The sequence below is a fragment of the Phyllobates terribilis genome, unplaced genomic scaffold (assembly GCF_046119375.1).
Source record: "Phyllobates terribilis strain yellow unplaced genomic scaffold, ASM4611937v1 Scaffold_10__3_contigs__length_209671492, whole genome shotgun sequence".
Lineage (NCBI taxonomy): Eukaryota > Metazoa > Chordata > Amphibia > Anura > Dendrobatidae > Phyllobates > Phyllobates terribilis.
This window is the reverse complement of record NW_027362770.1, coordinates 129,782,145-129,802,761: the sequence shown is the minus strand read 5'-3', so window position 1 is coordinate 129,802,761 and position 20,617 is coordinate 129,782,145. Positions and strand designations below refer to the sequence as shown.

The 20,617-nt window shown below is 41.8% G+C and overlaps 1 protein-coding gene across 2 annotated transcripts in view; it reads left to right on the top strand.

The window, feature by feature from the left end:
• PDGFRB (platelet derived growth factor receptor beta) overlaps positions 1–20,617 on the top strand; it is a 196,318-nt gene that overhangs the window by 114,858 nt on the left and 60,843 nt on the right. For both annotated transcript variants that reach the window (XR_012250914.1, XM_073649784.1), the window contains exons 7-12: positions 436–625; positions 3,849–3,964; positions 6,107–6,230; positions 7,292–7,512; positions 11,212–11,306; positions 18,384–18,516. Coding sequence is in view for 1 of the 2 variants with exons in the window: in XM_073649784.1 (XP_073505885.1) it covers positions 436–625; positions 3,849–3,964; positions 6,107–6,230; positions 7,292–7,512; positions 11,212–11,306; positions 18,384–18,516 (879 nt within the window). In the remaining variant the exon portion in view is untranslated. The remainder of the gene's footprint in view (positions 1–435; positions 626–3,848; positions 3,965–6,106; positions 6,231–7,291; positions 7,513–11,211; positions 11,307–18,383; positions 18,517–20,617) is intronic.

Here is a 20,617-nt window from a genome sequence, read left to right as displayed (position 1 = left end):
ATTTGATCTTATGATCTTATAAGTGGTATTGCTACCATCATTGTTCTCATAAGAACATGATTACAACCAGTGTCGGACTGCAGTGCCAAGGGCCCACCAGTAACCAACTCCAGGGCCACACTTTTCACCTACATACAAATGTGACATTATCCTCAATCACAAATGTATATAACAATGAACTGGGTAGATTAATAAATGAATAAGATGCTGCCTTTGTCTGTACATAGCGATCAAAGTATATTGTGCTGCTCATAGAAGAGGGTGGTGGCCCGCCAGAGGATTCCCCTGCTCTCCTGTGAGCCAGTCCAAGCCAGGTTGCAACTGCCTGGATAAATATCATTAATATTATGGTGTTTAATTGGGTGGGTATTTCCATGTCGATAATACCACCTGGAACTAAACACTAAAATCTTTTGAATTTATTTCTTCGATTAGAAAAAGGTTTTGTGACACTTGTCACCAAAGAAACAGAGATAACAGCCAACTTGCACCAAAGTATGACACTTGAGGTACAAATCGAAGCTTATCCTCCACCTACCATCGAATGGCTGAAAAATGGTGCCTCGCTAACAGGAGATCCCAAGAGCCAAATTACAGTTGCAAATGAGAACACTTCTGAAAACAAGTAAGTGAATCCATATTCTTATTAAAGAGGATGTGAGGCTTAGAAAAAAAATGATTAGCTTTTTCCAGGAATGGTGCCATCTATGTATCCGGTAATGCAAGTCAGCCTCATGTACTTGACTCCGCTAGGAGGAGATTAGGAGGTTTCTGAATGTGGATTTAAAGGGGCTGTCCACTTTAAAAAATTAACATTTGTTTGTATCTGTTATATAAATATATCGAACTTACTAATATACTTGTATAATCAAAGGTGTCTCGATCTCTAGATATTAACGTCAGTGCCATTTCTGGCATGTGCTGGAATTGAACACATTAATACTGTATAAACATAAGACAGAAACAAAATGAGCATATGCCATGCTGTAAATACGTAAAAAAACAATCGTGCATATAAATAATATAGGGTACTTAGGAAACACTGTTTTTGATGAAAAGCCATCCCACCACGACAAGGTGAACCCAATCGGGACCGTCCTAACTTCTAGTATTAAAACCTCACTTAGTGTCAGCTGATCTCAATGTAGATGGGACCAGAGCAGGACCGAGGCAGACTGTATGGATACCTGGCCATAGGAAGCTATATAAATGATATACCCAGAAAAAGGGAGAAGACACCCTTATTTGTACTGAGTATAAGCGACTCAAGCAAATCCAAAGAAATGAGCCAGAGTATAAGTTGGTATACATGCATAGTATAAGAGCACGTTCGCACTGGTCATTTAATAGACAAAGCCTAAGATAGAAACAAAATGAGCGTATACCCTGCTGTAAGTACAAACCAATAGTGCATATAAATAACATAGGGTACTTTGTAAACACTGTTTTTGATCAAAAAAAGCGTAAAAACCATCCCACCAGCGTCAAGGTGACCAAATCGGGACGGTCTTATTCTCCAATATTGAAACCTCAACTACTGTCATCTGACCTCAATGTAGATGGGGTCAGAGCAGGATCGGGGCCAGACTGTAGGGACACTTATCTCAGAACAAGAGGGCCACGCCCTTGTTTGTAGTGAGTGATTCACTATTAAAATTTAAGAAGGGCACGGATGCCTTTCTTGATAAGTATAATATTACAGGTTGTATATACTAGATACCTTGATAGGGCGTTGATCCAGGGAACTAGTCTGATTGTCGTATGGAGTCGGGAAGGAATTTTTTTCCCCAATGTGGAGCTTAGTGTTTGCCACATGTTTTTTTTTGCCTTCCTCTGGATCAACATGTTAGGCTATGGGTTGAACTAGATGGACTTAGTCTTCCTTCAACCTTAAAAACTATGTTACTATGTTACAAGTGACTAAAGCAAATCCAAAAAATGAAGTGGAGTATAAGTTGGTATACATGCAAAGTGCAGGAGCATGTTCATAATGGCCATTAAACAGACAAAACCTAAGATAGAACAAAAATGAACATATACCCTGATGTAAGTGATTAAGGGTTCTGGCTGACTGCTCATTTCAATAGCTACTCCTGCCCCCATTTTTGACTTTGTATCGGTCTTGAGAGAGAAGGGGCTGGCTTAGCTATTGAAATGAGCCAGTCAGCCAGCCCCCTTCAAATACCGAGAAAAGAAACACTCTCCTCTGCTGATCAGAAACCAAAAGTACGGCCACCAGAACCAAGGATATATACAACATATGGAGGTCGGGATACCTTTACTAACACAAGTAAATTAGCCAATTTTATATCATAGTTACCAATGTTGATCTTGGCAAATATGGGATGTGTTTGCCCAATCTTGCCAGGGGCCACCTATTTGTGGGCGGAGTTTGTGTAAGTACAACCCCTTTTCAACTCTGAACAACTCTCAATTTGCTGAGCCTATGTTGGAAAAATTTTGACAGTCAGGCAAATTTGGGACTGTTGGTGAAAATGTTATATATTTGTATTTCAAACAAATCTAGACTTTTTTTTAAGTAGACAACCCCTTTAATTTGGGACCAGTACAGTGCTGTACACGATGAGCTCCCCCTGTTGGTAGTTCCAGGCACCTAGAATTTTATCAGTGAACTCTCTTGTTAAAATATATTATTGTATTCATTAGAAGGATTTGGGAACTATTTTCATCGAACAGTAGACATTCCTCTGTCTCCAGATTTCACAATACAAACTGCATACTTTATTAAGTAGATCTCTAAAACCTAAGTAGACTGGTGTACTTACTTTTAAAAATGCATGTCACAATGGCTGTATAACCCATTGTGAAAACTTCTCGGCCTAACATTATAAATCCTCATTTTAATTTGAGGACTATACATTCAACCATTCATGGATTTTGAAAGTAAGTGCACCAGTGTCATCTGGTCTAAGATATTAAATAATGCATGCATAATTTTATTATGCATGCAGTTTGCATTGTGATACCTGAAGACAGATCGGCTTTAGAGGGGGCCTGTCAGATTGAACGTGTTGTTCAATCCACGGGCAGCATGTAACAGAGCAGAGGAAGCTGACAAGATTGATATACAGGTTTGGGGAGGGGAAGGATTCAATATAATTTGTATTTTATTGATATAAATTCTTGCTAATTTTGAGCTTGGGAGTCCAGTGGCCCAAATATCAGGCAATAATCGACAGCCTTCCCTGTATGAGTTTACATACAAATATAGCTGTTAGTCAATTATTAGGACCGCCCACTGGACTCCTAAGGTCAGAAACGACAGAGATTTAAAGGGATTTGGCAGAAATGTATGCCAAATCTTTTTCACAAACCAATATATCCACCAGCAAATGTAGATCCTAAATCTATCGACTTACCTCTCTGTGTACCAAACTAGGCCTCAAATAAACTGGCAAAGAAGTCCCCTTTAAAGAGGACCTGTCACTAGGACAAGAGGGACCAGTTCTTCCTCTTATTTTTTTCCACTGCTCCCCTGAGTATGGTGGGGTATTTTTAAATCTGCTATATGGTACCAAATATATGGGCCTTTTTTTTGTGCTCACTTTTATGGCCTTAACAAGTGGGCGTGGCTTGCGGGATCCTCAGGGGCGTGTCTTTAGGCTGCTCTGCTTTATCACCCTATGAGCAACGCAGATAAAAGGTAGCACTGAATAAATAGGTCCATATCTCTGGAACCATGTGGCGGATTTAAAAAAAAAAAAAAAAGTTTAGTAAGGGGAGCAGCAGCAAAATCCGGTCATTTTCACCTTGTGTTTTTATTACAATATGTATATATCATGATATTTATTGGGGGTAGGACAAGGACTGACAGACTATATTTCCAGGTATGCCAGTTATTTGAACATTGTGAGAGTGAAAGAAAAAGATGGCGGCAACTACACAATCCGGGTACATAACGAAGACGATGTTCAATTGATTTCTTTTGACCTTCAAATTAATGGTGAGCTTTTTATTATTTATGTTTCTTACCTTTTTTTAATTGGTTATACATGTGGATTCATGTCAATGGTGATCATTTGCAAATAGTGTCGGGCACATATCGGTCAATCAAATATATGATACTATCTCCTCAATTATCAAGTTAAAGAGGTTGTCCGCTACTTTATCATTGATGACCTATCCTTGGGATAGGTCATCAATGTCTGATCGGTCGGGGTCTGTCTCCCGACACCCCCATCGATCAGCTATTCTTATTTGTGGAGCTGCTCCATCTTCTGATATTGGTCGCGGCTGGGTACTGCACATCCACCTCCCATTGATTTGAATAGGAGGTGGATGTGCAGTACCCATCCGCGGCCACTATCAGGAGATGGCGCAGCTCCATAGTTGAGCATTTCCAGGTCAACAGCGGTAGCCGCCAACACGGAGAACAGCTGATGCCGGGTGTCGGACCCTAACCGATCAGACATTGATGACCTATCCCAAGGATAGGCCATCAATGTAAAAGTAGTGGACAACCTCTTTAACTCCTTTAAGGTTCTGCTACATTTTGCCTTTCAAGACGCTGCTTTTTTTTCCATCATATTCGAGTGCTCTTATTTTCTTTATGTTTTCATTCACATTGCTGAGTTAGATTTTTTTCATGCCTTTTGGGTTGTATTTTTTATGGAATCACTTTTGTTGTATATAACCTGCTTAAAGGGGTTTTCCAGTTTTGGAAAACCTCTGTTCCTCGGATGAAGGTTTGTTGTTTTTTATCTCTCCCGAGTTCCAGGGCTCATTCACCCCCGCTACTCCCTGTATCTATTATTTTCTGCAGAATTTTCTGCAACTGAACTTCGACAACGCTGCAGCCAATCAATGAGCTCAGCAGTTCTGAGCGGCTCGTGCCGTCTGATCGGGCAGAGTCACTGAGCTCAGATATTGGCTGCAGCTTTGTCGACATGATATCAGCCCCGTGGACAATAACCGACAGTGGGAGCAGTGGCAGAGACTCTGAGTTGGACCTGGGAACGGTGAGTAAAGCACCGTTTATGTTTTTTTAAGACCAACTACATTTGGAACCTTGGGTTTTCCAAAACAAATAATAACACTATGTTAAATGTCAGGTTATATACAGCAAAAATAATACCGTACTAAAAAAATCCAAAAGGAATGAAAAAAACACTTAACACAGCAATGTGTATGAAAATGTAAAAAAATAAAGATACTCAAACATAGTGAGAAAAAAAATGGTGCATCCTGATGGCCAAAATTTGCAGAAACGTAAAGTGGTTAAAGGGTTTAACTTGATAATAGAGAAGCTGACATCATATATTTGATTAACCTATATGAATACCCCCTTAATTCCTTTTAGCAGAATGCAAATAAAAGTATTTTCTTTTTATTTATTTTTTTAATGATAATTTTATACTAAGGATTGTAGCAAAGTTATATCGCCAAAAGATTTATGACCTATCTAATGTGCTCGATGTTTCTATCAGTGCCATAGACAATGAATGCTGTGGCTTGGCACAGGGTTGACCACCTCAATCTCAAAAACAAATAGTTTGAGCCCCTTACCTTTATTGTTACAGCAATCCTGAACATTCCTTCAAGAGGCAGCTGTCCAATACAGCCAGGATCACAAGATAGGAAATGTGCTGTGTACAGAGAATTAAAGGGGTTGTTCAGCCTTGGACTACAAGTCTGCAGTCACTTTATGTGACTGTAGACCTGTGAATTCTCACAGCGTGCATGCTGTCAGGATTCCCCGGAACTGCCATTAAGAGAGGGCGGGCGCGTGACCGCAAATATGCAATTTGCATACACATGGCCACGTACCAACTAGACGTGCATGGCCTTGCTCAATGCAAGTGTCACGTCTAGTCGGAATGTGACCAGAAGTATGCAAATCGCTCCCTTTGCCGGCATAGGAGAATCCTCACAGAGCACAGTGTGCGCTCTGCGAGAATTCATAGGTCTGCAGTCACATCGAATTTTAGAAACACCAACTGTCATCTCCTATCTCAGTAATGGGGAAACTGTCTTAGTTTTAGTACAACTAGTTTATATGTTATGGATTTTACCCATGAATTGAGATTAAAAGATTAATCCACTGGGAAAAGAAGAATAAAACTATTTTTTTTCTCTACATTTTTAGTTCCAGTTGAAATTCAGGAAATAATTGACACTCATCCAGCAAATGGTGGACAATTAGTGACATGCGTGGGCAAAGGTATGCCAATGCCAAACATCACCTGGTTCTTCTGCAGTGAAATAAAAAGGTAAGTCATTAGTCTTGTTGATATTTCACCATACAAGCTGCATAACCGCAGTGCTGCATTACTGCAGAAGCCAAAACATTATGGGTTGTTAGTGGAGCCTGTGGTAGCTTTTGTTGTGGTAACTGGGGTGGGGTCAGATGGTCTCATCTCAGCACCATATAATGCTTCTGATAAGTGGGCACTTTGGAAGCCAAACATTATTAGTATATTCTGGAAGGTCTTGTTCATGGTTCCAAAAAAGAATGTGCCTTTTTTTCCCATAAACAGCGCCACCTGTGTCAATCAATAGGATGACTTTTGGTTGGAGAAGAGCTGCAATACCCAACATTGGTCATAATATTCATGGACACCCTCTTTATTAAATTGTATTTTTGATTAAAGAGGACCTATCATCAGATTAAAAGTACCCAGTCTTTCCTCTTATTTTATTCCCACTGCTCCCCCTGATTATTCTGTTTTTTTTGTTTTTTTCAAAATCCGTCATACGGTTCAAGAGATATGGGCCTTTATGGTCTTTTCCAAAGTGGCGTTGCTCACAATGTAATAATGCAAAGCAGCTTAAAGACACGGCCCCCGAGGATCCGATGAACCACACCCTATGTGGAGACCATTAGAATTAGCACTAAATTAAAAAGCCCATATCTCTGGAACCATGTAGTGGATTTAAAAAAAACTATGCTCAGGGGAGCAACAGGAAAAATAAGAGCAAGAATTGGCCACTTTTGACTTAGTGACAGAAACTTTTTAAACTCTCAATAAAAAGAAATGCCTCGAACATTTTCAATAGGGCCCAGGTAAAATTTTGACGATAGTTGGGAAAAAAAAAAAAACATTCCACTTTTGGTAAATAGTTTTAAAAAGTTCTACAATTTTCAGAAATATTTAAAAAGCATCTTGAATATTTTGATTTTAGAACTTTTTCAAACTACTTATTAAAAGTACAGGTGGCATTAAAATTAAATATTTAAAAAGTATTGGACATTGGAAAATATGTTTTAAAAAGTTGGGAAAAGACCAGTAAGTTGTCCTATTTATTTTTTTCATTCCTTATAAACTCTCAGGTGTAGCAGTAAAAGTTGGGAGCTGTGGAAACCCCTAGACCACATAACATCACAAATGGAGTTTGATTTGAACACCACTTATACTCAGCCAGAATATGGAACTTATGAAGTTAAGAGCGTCCTACATATTCGGAGTGTGGTAGATTCGCTCTCAGTGCGCTGCGCTGGAGAAAATGATCTCGGAGCTGAACATCACCGAGATGTAACACTTGTACCTCACTGTGAGTATGTCAGTATTTTCATGGGAACACATGAGGAGAAATAAAACTTGTACTTATTGTTAGGTTCAGAAATATTTGGACAGTGACAAGTTTTGGCATTTTAGCAGTTTTCCAACAGATATTCAAGATACAGTTATATAATTAATATGGGCTTAAAGTGCAAACTCTCAGCTTTAATTTGAGGGGATTCACATCCTAATTGGAGTAAGGTTTAGGAATTACAGCTCTTTAATATGTAGCTGCTTCTTTTTAAAGGGACCAAAAGTAATTGCACGGTTATCTCAAAAACTCTTTAATGGGCTGCATGGGCTATTCCCTCATTAATTAATCTACCATCAGTTAAGCAGGTAAAAGGTCTGGAGCTGATTCCAGGTTTGCCATTTGCATTTCGAAGCTGTTGCTGTGAACCCACAACATGCAGTTTAATGAATTCTCAATAGAAGAGAAATAGACCATCATTAGGCTGAAAAAAAAAAAGAAATCCATCTGAGAAATAGCAGAAATGTTAGGAGTGTCTAAATCAACAGTTTGGTACATTCTGCAAAAAAACGAGCGCACTGTTGAGCTTGGGAACTCATAATGGTCTAGACGTCCACGAAAGAAAACAGTGGTGGATGATCGCAGAATCCTTTCCGTGGTGAAGAAAAACCTCTTCACAAATCTCAACATCCACCCAAGTGAACAACGCTCTCCACAAAGTAGGTGTTTCAGTATCTCTAACTCTACCATAAAGAGATTTCATGGCAGGAAATACAGAGAGTTCACCACAAGGTGGAAACCATTAATCAGCCTTAAAAATAGAAAGCCCAGATTAGACTTTACCAAAAAACATCTTAAAGAGCCGCCCCATTTTGGAAGAGCAAAACTAAGATCAACCTGTACCAGAAAGATGGGAAGAAGAAAGTATGAAGACGACTTGGAACGATTCATGATCCAAAGCACAGCACATCCTCTGTAACACATGGTGGAGGCAGTGTGATGGCTTCTGATAGCACTGGGTCACTAGTCAGAAACCAGAAGCAGACAGATGAATCCTGAAGTGTACAGGGCGATACTTTCTGCTCAGACTCAACCAAATGCAGCAAGGATGATTGGACGGCGCTTCACAGGACAGATGGACAATGACTGAAAACATACTGCAAAAGCATAGAAGTGGACTATTGTGCAATGGCCGAGTCACCACCGGATCTCAGACCCATCGAGCAGCATTTCAGAGACTTAAGACAAAACTTAAGTCAGAAACACCCACAAACAAGCAACAACTGAGGTCAGCGGCAAAGCATCACACAGGAGGAAACCCAGCGTTTGGTGACGTCCATGGCTTCCAGACTTCAGGCATCATTGCCTAAAGGATTCTCCTACAAAGTATTAAAAATGAACATTTTATTTATGGTAAAGTTAATTTGTCTAATTACTTATGAGCCCCTGAAATGAGGAGGCTTTGTAGAAAAATGGTTGTAATTCCTAAACGTTTCGCAGGATATTTTTTTAAACGCCTTTAATTAATCCTGAAAATATACACTTCAATTGCATCCCAGTTGTTCCATTTTAAATAAAAAATAGTGGCCTGCAGAGCTGAAATCACGAAGATTCGGTCACTGTCCAAAGATTTCTGGAACTAACTGTATACTAAAGGGATCTTCCTGTGTTCCAGACAGAATATTCCATAAATGCCTAGCAGGAAAGGGTTCCACCTCTGGAATGATCATGTGTCACCCAGGGGGGATATAGGGGACTCGGTACCCGGGCCTTTTACCTTGTTTAGGAGGTCGCGGCAGTCGGCTCCCGGGCCCGTACTCTGGGTCTCTCTTTAAAAAGGGGGTTTTAGTATACAGTTTGTCTCGTGACGCCACCTGTGGTTTCCGGTAATGGTTACCGGCGCTGCTGCAGACCTCCGGGGGGGTGATGGGATGGCAGCTGGGATGTTTCTGCTCCCCACAGGCGGAGCGGGCCCCCGGGGCAGTGTAGGTGCAAATGGTGATGATGCTGGGGCTTGCAGTGCAGGAGAGATGGCGCAGCAGGAGTAACTGACAAAGATAGGGGTTTTGCTTCAATACCTTTACTGGTGCGGATGTCAGGTACAGTCCAGGGTACTCGGTAGGAAGGGTGCACTTCAGGACTTCTCCCCAGTGAGCGGGTATAAGGCCTCCTGGTCCGTGTCTCCCTCTCTCTAAGCTCCTGGCCAGCCTGCAACTGGGCCTAGCTTCTGTGTCATGCTGTTCCTTCACCTGTCGCTTGGTAGTAGGACCTTTTTCTGCCAACCACTATCCCTGGATGCCGGGGCCTTCGTGGTTCCTAGTCCTGTCAAGGGTTTAGCTTCAGGTCGACCAGGGACTTGTAGTCCTCCTAGTATTCCTGTGATCCCTACTTGGTATAAAGGACCCTGTACGCGCGGACCCGGTGTCCGGTTTGTGTCTTGGGGTGAGCCTCTGATGGTCCTCTGCCCCCTCGACTCCTCTCTCCTCTCCTCCTTGCCTCCGGCAACACTCGGGGCCCTCAATACAGCAGCAGACGTGCTGCGTCTTCACTGCTCTCAATGGCAGCACACTCTCCGACTAAACAACTAAATGACTGCCTGGCTCCACCCTCCATATATATATATCCCTCTGGTGGTCTGAGGTGGAAGGGTGGAGGTGTTTGTTTGTAATGAGGGCCTCTTGTGGAGAAGTCCGTCCATGCACCCTTTTGGGTCCTGTGGTACCTGTGAACAGCAGGGTGCCACAGTCACCTCCTGGAAGTATAGGGGTCTAATGACCCCCATTTTCCAATTTATGAGTATTACAGTTTTGTAAAGTGGAACACCCACAGCACAGCCAATTCTCAATTAAACTCTACAGAGAGTTTGCAAATCTGCTTTTTTCCCTGGAACTCAGCGTTGTGTCATTCATCTTCTATTCCTCTTGGAAATTTGTGAATAAAATCATAACTGGGTTCTACCAGTTTGGAGTGTGTTCCTGCACTGTTTGACATTGTCCAATCAGTGTTGACTGTGTAGTTGCCCACCCCTTTTGCAATAGGAATGGTAACACCCAGTTGTCAATTTATTGATACATTTCTAGGAGGTGTAACAGAGGAATGCACAAAGCAAAGTTACAAGAAACCATTCATCTTTCAGTAAAATCATGTATATGACAATCTGACATTGACCTCCTTCTCAGGAGTTTGTAACTCTTTTATCTGTCTTTTTCTGCACTCCTTTCTGCTGATTCATGACCACGGACCACATCAAAGTTGATGTGCACTTTCATCAGGTCATAAATCATCTGAAAGGAGCTCAGGAAAAGATTGCAAACAATTCATCAGAATGAGCTCACTGACAGATTCTCAGTTAACTCATTCTGAAGCCAGCAATGTACAGGGAAAGAAAGATCCTGTAAAAGTTTATTGAAACATAATTGCAAAAAAATGTATTAATTGATTTAAAAAAAATAACTATATCATGTAGAAGATAATACCGCTACTATAAGGATATTAGAAGTCACCTTGGAGTTCTGTGACCAGGATAAATCTACTTAGCTTGTGGTTTCCTGATTTTGTCAGGTCATGGATATCCCTGGTGACTTCTAATATTCCTATAATTTAAAGTAGGGGCGCATTATCTTATATTTAATTGCATTTGGATAAAAAACAACATTGCTGTAAACTGTGATTATTTTTTGTATGTTTCTTTTTATATCTATATTTTTATATTTGTTACAGATTTAACCTTCAAAGTCATGCTAATCTCTGCTGTTCTGGCTTTGGTCGTGCTTTTTTTAATTTTCCTTGTAATCCTTATTGTTCTCTGGCGAAAGGTATGTGTATTGTATTAGTTTTATATGTTGATGAAGGCTTTTTAATCAAGATATTATATGAGGTCATTTAACATTGTAATACTAGATCTCAAACCTTTCATTCACTAGCAGGGCAGGTTTTATTGAAAATGGGCCCCAGGGCGACAAATAATGGAGCATCTCTGACGCCACCCCTAAGATTGCCACAAAATCCAGTGTATATATCATAATTTATATTGTCTGTATGTTTTTTACCTACATATAGTATACACACAATACCGCCATTTGATTGCCCAATAATAATGCCATACAATGACAAATTATACTTCCATACCTTACCCACACAATACCATTATTCATTTCCCAAATACAACTGTCATGCAACAACAGATATCACTTCTAAACAATGTCCATGCTATACAGACATTCATTGCCAAAATACTGCCACATAATGACAAATAATACATCCATATAATGTCTACTACACAATACCACCACTTATTACGCAATTATTACTGTACATCCATAAAATGCATAGACAAAACCACCGTTCTGTAACTAGATACTACCATGCAATGACAAATAACACTCCCTCATAATTCCACTTTCATTGCTCAAATAATACTGTCATATAGTGTCAAATAACACTTCCATACAAAGCCCAATATAAATATTACTGTCATTCAATGATAAATAAAACTTCTAAAAATTGCCAACACGATACCACCATTCATTGCCAAGATACTGCCATATTATTACAGAAATATTTTACTAGAATGCCAAGCAACACGTCCATACGATGCCTAAATTATACATTCATTGTCCAAATAATACTGCTATACAAAGACAAATAATACTTTCATAAAATGCACACATAGTACTGCCATTCATGCAATGACAAATAAAACTTCTATACAATGACCACATAATATCACCATTCATTGCCCAAATAATACTGCCATAAAAAGATAAATAATACTTCCATACAATGTCTACATAGTACTGCCATTCATACAATGAGAAATAATACTTCTATACAATGTCCACACAATATCACCATTTATTGCCTAAATACTACTGCCATTCAAGACAAATAATACTTCCATATAATGCCCAAATAATACTGTCATGAAATGACAAATAATAGTTTTAGACAATGTCCACAAAATATGACCATTTATTGCCTAGATACTGTCATACAGTGAGAAATAACCCTTCCAAACAATGCCTAAATAATGATGAGTCTAGGACAGAAAATGGGTTAATGCTGAAGCCTCTTTTGAACTAGTCAGTCAAAGGATTAAAGAGAATTTGTCAATAAGATCAACTCTCCATCTATATATATACAGTACAGACCAAAAGTTTGGACACACCTTCTCATTTAAAGATTTTTCTGCATTTTCATGACTATGAAAATTGTACATTCACACTGAAGGCATCAAAACTATGAATTAACACATGTGGAATTATATACTTAACAAAAAAGTGTGAAACAACTGAAAATATGTCTTATATTCTAGGTTCTTCAAAGTAGCCACCTTTTGCTTTAATGACTGCTTTGCACACTCTTGGCATTCTCTTGATGAGCTTCAAGAGGTAGTCACCGGAAATGGTCTTCCAACAATCTTGAAGGAGTTCCCAGAGATGCTTAGCACTTGTTGGCCCTTTTGCCTTCACTCTGCGGTCCAGCTCACCCCAAACCATCTCGATTGGGTTCAGGTCTGGTGACTGGAGGCCAGGTCATCTGGCGTAGCACCCCATCACTCTCCTACTTGGTCAAATAGCCCTTACACAGCCTGGAGGTGTGTTTGGGGTCATTGTCCTGTTGAAAAGTAAATGATGGTCCAACTAAACGCAAACCGGATGGAACAGCATGCCGTTGCAAGATGCTGTGGTAGCCATGCTGGTTCAGTATGCCTTCAATTTTGAATAAATCCCCAACGGTGTCACCAGCAAAGCACCCCCACACCATCACACCTCCTCCTCCATGCTTCACGGTGGGAACCAGGCATGTAGAGTCCATCCGTTCACCTTTTCTGCGTGGTACAAAGACACGGTGGTTGGAACCAAAGATCTCAAATTTGAACTCATCAGACCAAAGCACAAATTTCCACTGGTCTAATGTCCATTCCTTGTGTTCTTTAGCCCAAACAAGTCTCTCCTGCTTGTTGCCTGTCCTTAGCAGTGGTTTCCTAGCAGCTATTTTACCATGAAGGCCTGCTGCACAAAGTCTCCTCTTAACAGTTGTTGAAGAGATGTGTCTGCTGCTAGAACTCTGTGTGGCATTTACCTTGTCTCTAATCTGAGCTGATGTTAACCTGCGATTTCTGAGGCTGGTGACTCAAATAAACTTATCCTCAGAAGCAGGGGTGATTCTTGGTCTTCCTTTCCTGGGGCGGTCCTCATGTGAGCCAGTTTCTTTGTAGCGCTTGATGGTTTTTGCAACTGCACTTGGGGACACTTTCAAATTTTGCCCAAATTTTCGGACTGACTGACCTTCATTACTTAAAGTAATGATGGCCACTCGTTTTTCTTTACTTAGCTGCTTTTTTCTTGCCATAATACAAATTCTAACAGTCTATTCAGTAGGACTATCAGCTGTGTATCCACCTGACTTCTGCACAACACAACTGATGGTCCCAACTCCATTTATAAGGCAAGAAATCCCACTTATTAAACCTGACAGGGCACACCTGTGAAGTGAAAACCATTTCCGGTGACTACCTCTTGAAACTCATCAAGAGAATGCCAAGAGTGTGCAAAGCAGTCATCAAAGCAAAAGGTGGCTACTTTGAAGAACCTAGAATATAAGACATATTTTCAGTTGTTTCACACTTTTTTGTTAAGTATATAATTCCACATGTGTTAATTCATAGTTTTGATGCCTTCAGTGTGAATGTACAATTTTCAAAGTCATGAAAATACAGAAAAATCTTTAAAAGAGAAGGTGTGTCCAAACTTTTGGTCTGTACTGTATATATATATATATATATATATATATATATATATATATATATATATATACACTGCTCAAAAAAATAAAGGGAACACTCAAATAACACATCCTAGATCTGAATGAATGAAATATTCTCATTGAATATTTTGATCTGTACAAAGTTGAATGTGCTGACAACAAAATCACACAAAAACCATCAATGGAAATCAAATTTATTAACCAATGGAGGCCTGGATTTGGAGTCACCCCCAAAATTAAAGTGGAAAAACACACTACAGGCTGATCCAACTTTGATGTAATGTCCTTAAAACAAGTCAAAATGAGGCTCAGTATTGTGTGTGGCCTCCACGTGCCTGTATGACCTCCCTACAATGCCTGGGCATGCTCCTGATGAGGTTGCGGATGGTCTCCTGTGGGATCTCCTCCCAGACCTGGACTAAAGCATCCGCCAACTCCTGGACAGTCTGTGGTGCAATGTGACGCTGTTGGATGGAGCAAGACGTGATGTCCCAGATGTGCTCAATCGGATTCAGGTCTGGGGAACGGGCGGCCAGTCCATAGCTTCAATGCCTTCATCTTGCAGGAACTGCTGACACACTCCAGCCACATGAGGTCTGGCATTGTCCAGCATTAGGAGGAACCCAGGGCCAACTGCACCAGCATATGGTCTCACAAGGGGTCTGAGGATCTCATCTCGGTACCTAATGGCAGTCAGGCTACCTCTGGCGAGCACATGGAGGTCTATGCAGCCCTCCAAAGAAATGCCACCCCACACCATTACTGACCCACTGCCAAACCGGTCATGCTGAAGGATGTTGCAGTCAGCAGATCGCTCTCCACGGCGTCTCCAGACTCTGTCACGTCTGTCACATGTGCTCAGTGTGAACCTGCTTTCAACTGTGAAGAGCACAGGGCGCCAGTGGCGACTTTGCCAATCCTGGTGTTCTGTGGCAAATGCCAAGCGTCCTGCACGGTGTTGGGCTGTGAGCACAACCCTCATCTGTGGACATCGGGCCCTTATACCACCCTCATGGAGTCGGTTTCTAACCGTTTGTGCAGACACATGCACATTTGTGGCCTGCTGGAGGTCATTTTGCAGGGCTTTGGCAGTGCTCCTGCTGTTCCTCCTTGCACAAAGGCGGAGGTAGTGAGCGCCCCCTGGGCCTGTGCTGTGCAGGGGATACCCGGAGCCGGATCGCTGGGGGTTGTAGTCCTCCGTGGCTGTGACCCGGTCCGTGCCCAGGGCAGTCAAACCAGTGGCAGTCTTAATAATGTGACAAATGTCCGACTACACCACCCGTGGATTGCGGTCAGTGGGGACCGCCGCTCCAGGGCAGACCTCTGAGGCTGGTATTATGTGTGCAGCTTAGAATGGGATGACTCCCCACGGGAGGAGTATAGCCTCAGGGCAGTTAGTGTAGAGATGATGGGAGTGATGGTGTGAGCGTCCCAGTACTGATGGTGCTGGTGCGACGATGAAACACAGAGACGTGGGGCTGCAGTTTCCAATGCTTTACTCACAGTTGTTATTCGTGTCAATCCTGCAGGCGATGACTGCCCAAGCCGTGCTGCGTCCACCAGGCAGGGGACTCGACCAACTCCCAGGCAATTCCAGAGCGTGGCACAGGGCTCCCTTCTCTTCCCTTCTCTGGCCGTCCTCACCAGTGACCCACCTTTGTCCAGCTCCCTCGGGCCTTCTCTTGGTGAAATCTATCTCCGGTTTCCCTGACCCTATGTGGTATGCTTTCCTGGTGGATGTAGTGAGGGGTCGCACCAAGATGTGGTCACAACCTCCGGTCTTTGGCTGAGGAATCTGTTGCCTCCACCAATTTGGGTTCCGGTACCCTGCTCTGCCAACCCTTCACCCGCAATCTCCTGGGCCTATGGGGTTCCTTCTGTCCTCGTGTCTCTGGGCCTTTCTCTGTGTTATTGTTCCCTTATCTCCTTTCTGTTCCAGTTCCAGTTCCTACTTCTCCTTCTCCTCTCAGGCTGCACTGAACTGGACTGAACACTGTTCTAAGATGGTGCCCACTTTATATACCTCCCTTATGTGTGAGCCCAGGTGACTAGCAACCACTGGGCTCCTACCTATGCTCAGAGACCCACCCCTATCTGCTCCTACACCACTGGGTTTTCCTTCCCCTCCCCACTCCAGACAGGGACAGATGCTGTCGTGCCTGCACTCCTGTCTCGTGGGAGCACCGTTGACCTGTCCCTCGGAAATGGGGTGTGTGTGGTGCATGCAGCCTAACGAGTCCTGGTCCACACTCCATCCTTACCCGGGAGTGGAATATTACACCTCTGGTTTGAGGTGCAATACCCCTGTAGCAGCCGAGCCCTCAGGGTGCTACAGTAGCGGTCCTGCTGCTGGGTTGTTGCCCTCCTACGGCCCCCTCCACATCTCCTGGTGTACTGGCCTGTCTCCTGGTAGTGCCTCCAGCCTCTGGACACTACGCTGACAGACACAGCTAACCTTCTTGCCACAGCTCGCATTAATGTGCCATCCTGGATGAGCTGCACTACCTGAGCAACTTTTGTGGGTTGTAGAGTCCGTCTCATGCTACCGTGAGTTTGAAAGCACAACCAACATTCAAAAGTGACCAAAACATCAGCCAGAAAGCATTGGTACTGAGATGTGGTCTTCAGAACCACTCCTTTATTGAGGGTGTCTTGATAATTGCCAATTATTTCCATCTATTGTCTATTCCATTTGCGCAACAGCATGTGAAATTGATTGTCAATCAGTGTTGCTTCCTAAGTGGACAGTTTGATTTCACAGAAGTTTGACCTACTTGGAGTTATATTCTGTTGTTTAAGTGTTCCCTTTATATTTTTGAGCAGTGTATATATATATATATATATATATATATATATATATATATATATATATATATGGATATATGGGCATGTAAGTCTTTGAAATGTAAATCCATTGACACCTTTATATCTTCTATCTGTGGCTGCATTCCCAAAAAATTTGCATTTTCATTAACATGCCAATGAAGCGCTAAGTACTCTGGATGTGGCAGAGCACTTCCTGTCCATTGCCTCCTCTCCCCATCATCATCTTGATTTGATAACTTACTGTCTAAATTCAATGCTAGATTTCACATAGTGAGCTACGAATCAAACTAAGGAGGCTGATGGTGATGATAGGGAAGGCAGAACAACCCTGAGAGGCAGAGGATCAGGAAGTGCTCTGTTATGCCCTGAGCAAGTAATGCCTCATCTACATATGAATTAAAACAATGATTTATTGGGAATGCAGCAACAGATAGAAGATATAAGGTGTCTATGGATTTAGCTTGCAAAGACCTGCATGCCCATATACAGTATGAGGTCTTGCTTGAAGGGTAGGTGGGTAATCTTACGGACAGATTCAATGACAGCCAATGAAAGGTTTGGATTCTCCTATTTTAGGGTTGCTCCTGAAGGTCCAGTTCTTGAGAAACCCTTAGGAAATTGTTGCACTAGTTATTTGCCCAGTTTGCCATCGCTTTAAAGGGCCATGTCCACAAGGTTTTAGTTTTTTTTCATGAATTTTTTTAGTCTTTTTTAGTTTGTTGTCTGTGGTCTATGCATACAAGAATAAAGCCGTGGTTACACACAGGCAGTTGTGACACATTGTTTGCCCACGTTTCTAGGTCTTCCATTCTAATCTTTTCAAAGTTGGACATCATTTTATTCTTGGAAAAAAGAAACTGAAGGAGGACAAATAAGCCAAGAACCATAAATTGCATTAATTGTTCTGCTGTACAAGGGGCAGTAGAGTAGTCTACCCAACAAATGCCAAAAATAATCTGACTGATGACAATGGCAAGAGGGGTCAGCATTGATCTGCACACGTTTTGAACCAATGGAACGTTTTTAAAAAAAGAGATAATTTGTTTGCTGGTGCAATGTAAATGAAAATGTAGCTAATCCCTTCTCCAGACCGAAAGAATTATGGGGCTATCTCTTAACCTTCTCAAATTCCACCTCCGATAGACTATCGAAAGCTTAGTATACAATATACAATATTATATAATCAATAAGTTGTGATGTCAATGATCATGACCAGCAAGTTGTGATGTCAATGATCACAATCATGACTTCCAAGTTGCACATGAAAGATTATTTATTTTTTATTATTAAATCTGCAGAAACCACGTTATGAAATTCGATGGAAGGTGATTGAGTCGATCAGCCCTGACGGACATGAGTACATCTACGTGGATCCTCTACAGCTTCCATATGACTCAAGCTGGGAAATTTCGAGAGACAAGCTAGTTCTAGGTAATTGCCTAAGCTTACAATGTATGCTGGGTGAAATGGGTCGTATCCTTCAGGGTCTTGGGCCAAACAACAACACATAAGGAACATCTTTGGTCTACTGGAGATGTTGTGTGGTTATTGCAGTCAATTTATGAATTTGAGCCATGCCAAAATGACATAAGGCTATTGGATGGGATAATTTATCTCTTAATTTGGCTTTTTATGGTCATGATATTGCTTAACATTTAGTTGAATACTGCAGACCTGGGGTACACATTCAAAACTCAGATGATCCTCATCCTGAAGAAGGTCATCTACTCATATGGTTTAACCCTTGTTAAATTTACTAATCAAGGGAATCCTCAAATAGCACTCTCCCAATGAAACAGGGAGCACATATTTCATTGACTACGTTAGTCAATGGGATTGACCAATCCCAATCAGTCTTTGAAGCATCATGACCTTCAACTTTTAATTCATGGCTTTCTGGATCTTCAAATTAATGAAACCAAAACACTATTAGCTCAGAGATCCAAATATCCTCAAGATTAAGGGTTGTTCCCATCTTCATAGATAGATATTTTTGGATAGTGCTTATAAATACAAGCAATTTTTCAATTTACTGCCTAATAAATTGTTTAGCCGTTCTTGAGATATTAGCTCTTTTGCTTTGTTTATAGTTTGTTTCATTGGAGACCGACCACCACTTCTAGACAGCAGAACATGCTCTTTTTCTTTTGAGTTTGTAAGGGCTGCTTTGAAGCAGGATCATTGGTGAGCATTGTTACCTCCTCATCCCAGCTGGCTTCAGAGCAGTGCTAACAAGCTAGATGGCAGCAGTGGTCGGTCTCTTAGGCGACAAGCTGTAAAAGTTAGAAAAGTGTTAATATCTCAAGAAAGCAAGAGAATTTTGGATGAGCTGTAATTGTTTTTACAAGCACTATCTGAAAATATCCATTGATGAAGATGGGAATCACCCTGTCATGGAAGGTGTGGGAAAGACTTAGTGCAACACAAAGGGAAGAGGGAAAGGGAGCCCAGACACTAGGGAAAGGAGAGAGTGGAGACCTCCTAGGCTGATCTAATATCACCCTGTCTCCACTAACGTCCCTATATTTGTTCTTCACCAATCTCCATGAACCTCGCCCTGTCTTTCCCTAGCGAAAGGCCCTTGCTAGGGTTGCTAGGGAAGGAAGGGGGATGCATGCTAGTCGTTCGCGACTGACAACTAAAGACAACAAGGGGGAACAAACAAGGGAAGGAAGCTTAGCTTTAGTCGACTTCAGAGAGATGAACACCTGTCCTCATAGCTCCAGAGAGGAAGAAGTAATGCACTTGCTCCAAGCCTTCACAAGGGGTAATGTGAGTATTGCCAGCACCTCCCTCTAGCAGACAGCAGGTATTTATACACCCAGGCTAGGGTGTCAATTAGCAAGAGGAAGTTAACCACTGGGTCCTAGAGAGGAAGCCTCTAAGAAAGTATCTGTAATGCCAAACAAAGAGATCTCCTGCAACCAACTGCAGGTGACTGTCTGTCACTTCTGACACACCCATGACACACCCTTTAAAAGCCAATGGAACAGAATTTAAGAGAGATCTAGTAGATCCTTTGTTCCAAGCATGTTCATGTCCTAGTAGAGGACCAAGCGGCTGCAATGTTGCCTCTCATCGATCACTGTGCTACGAGGTGGCAAAAAGTGGCCCAAAATGTCCTTCCAGAGAAATCATATCTTTACTATGCAGCCTCCTTTCTTCAGAATATGCTATTGCCCTATCGAAATAAGTGACATCTAAGTCAGGGGAGGACATATCATTGGTACAACCCTCAAGAAATAAGGGGGTCCATTTTCACCTCCAAAGCAGGGGGGATTGTGCTTTATGCTAAGCTATTGAGCTGGAAAGGGCCCAGATACTGTTCTCGCACAGGGGTCCTTGTCAGTCTGTGCCCGCCAGTGATCTAAGTACCCCAAGACTCTGATCATGTCATGGTTTCATATGACAACATGCATGACCAGAGATAAGACAAATACTGCTGCTTTCTAGTGGACCGTGAACGTACCAGTTCCTGTCTATGTATGCCAACAGGAAGAAACATCTGTGCTGTTATGTAATAAATATATGT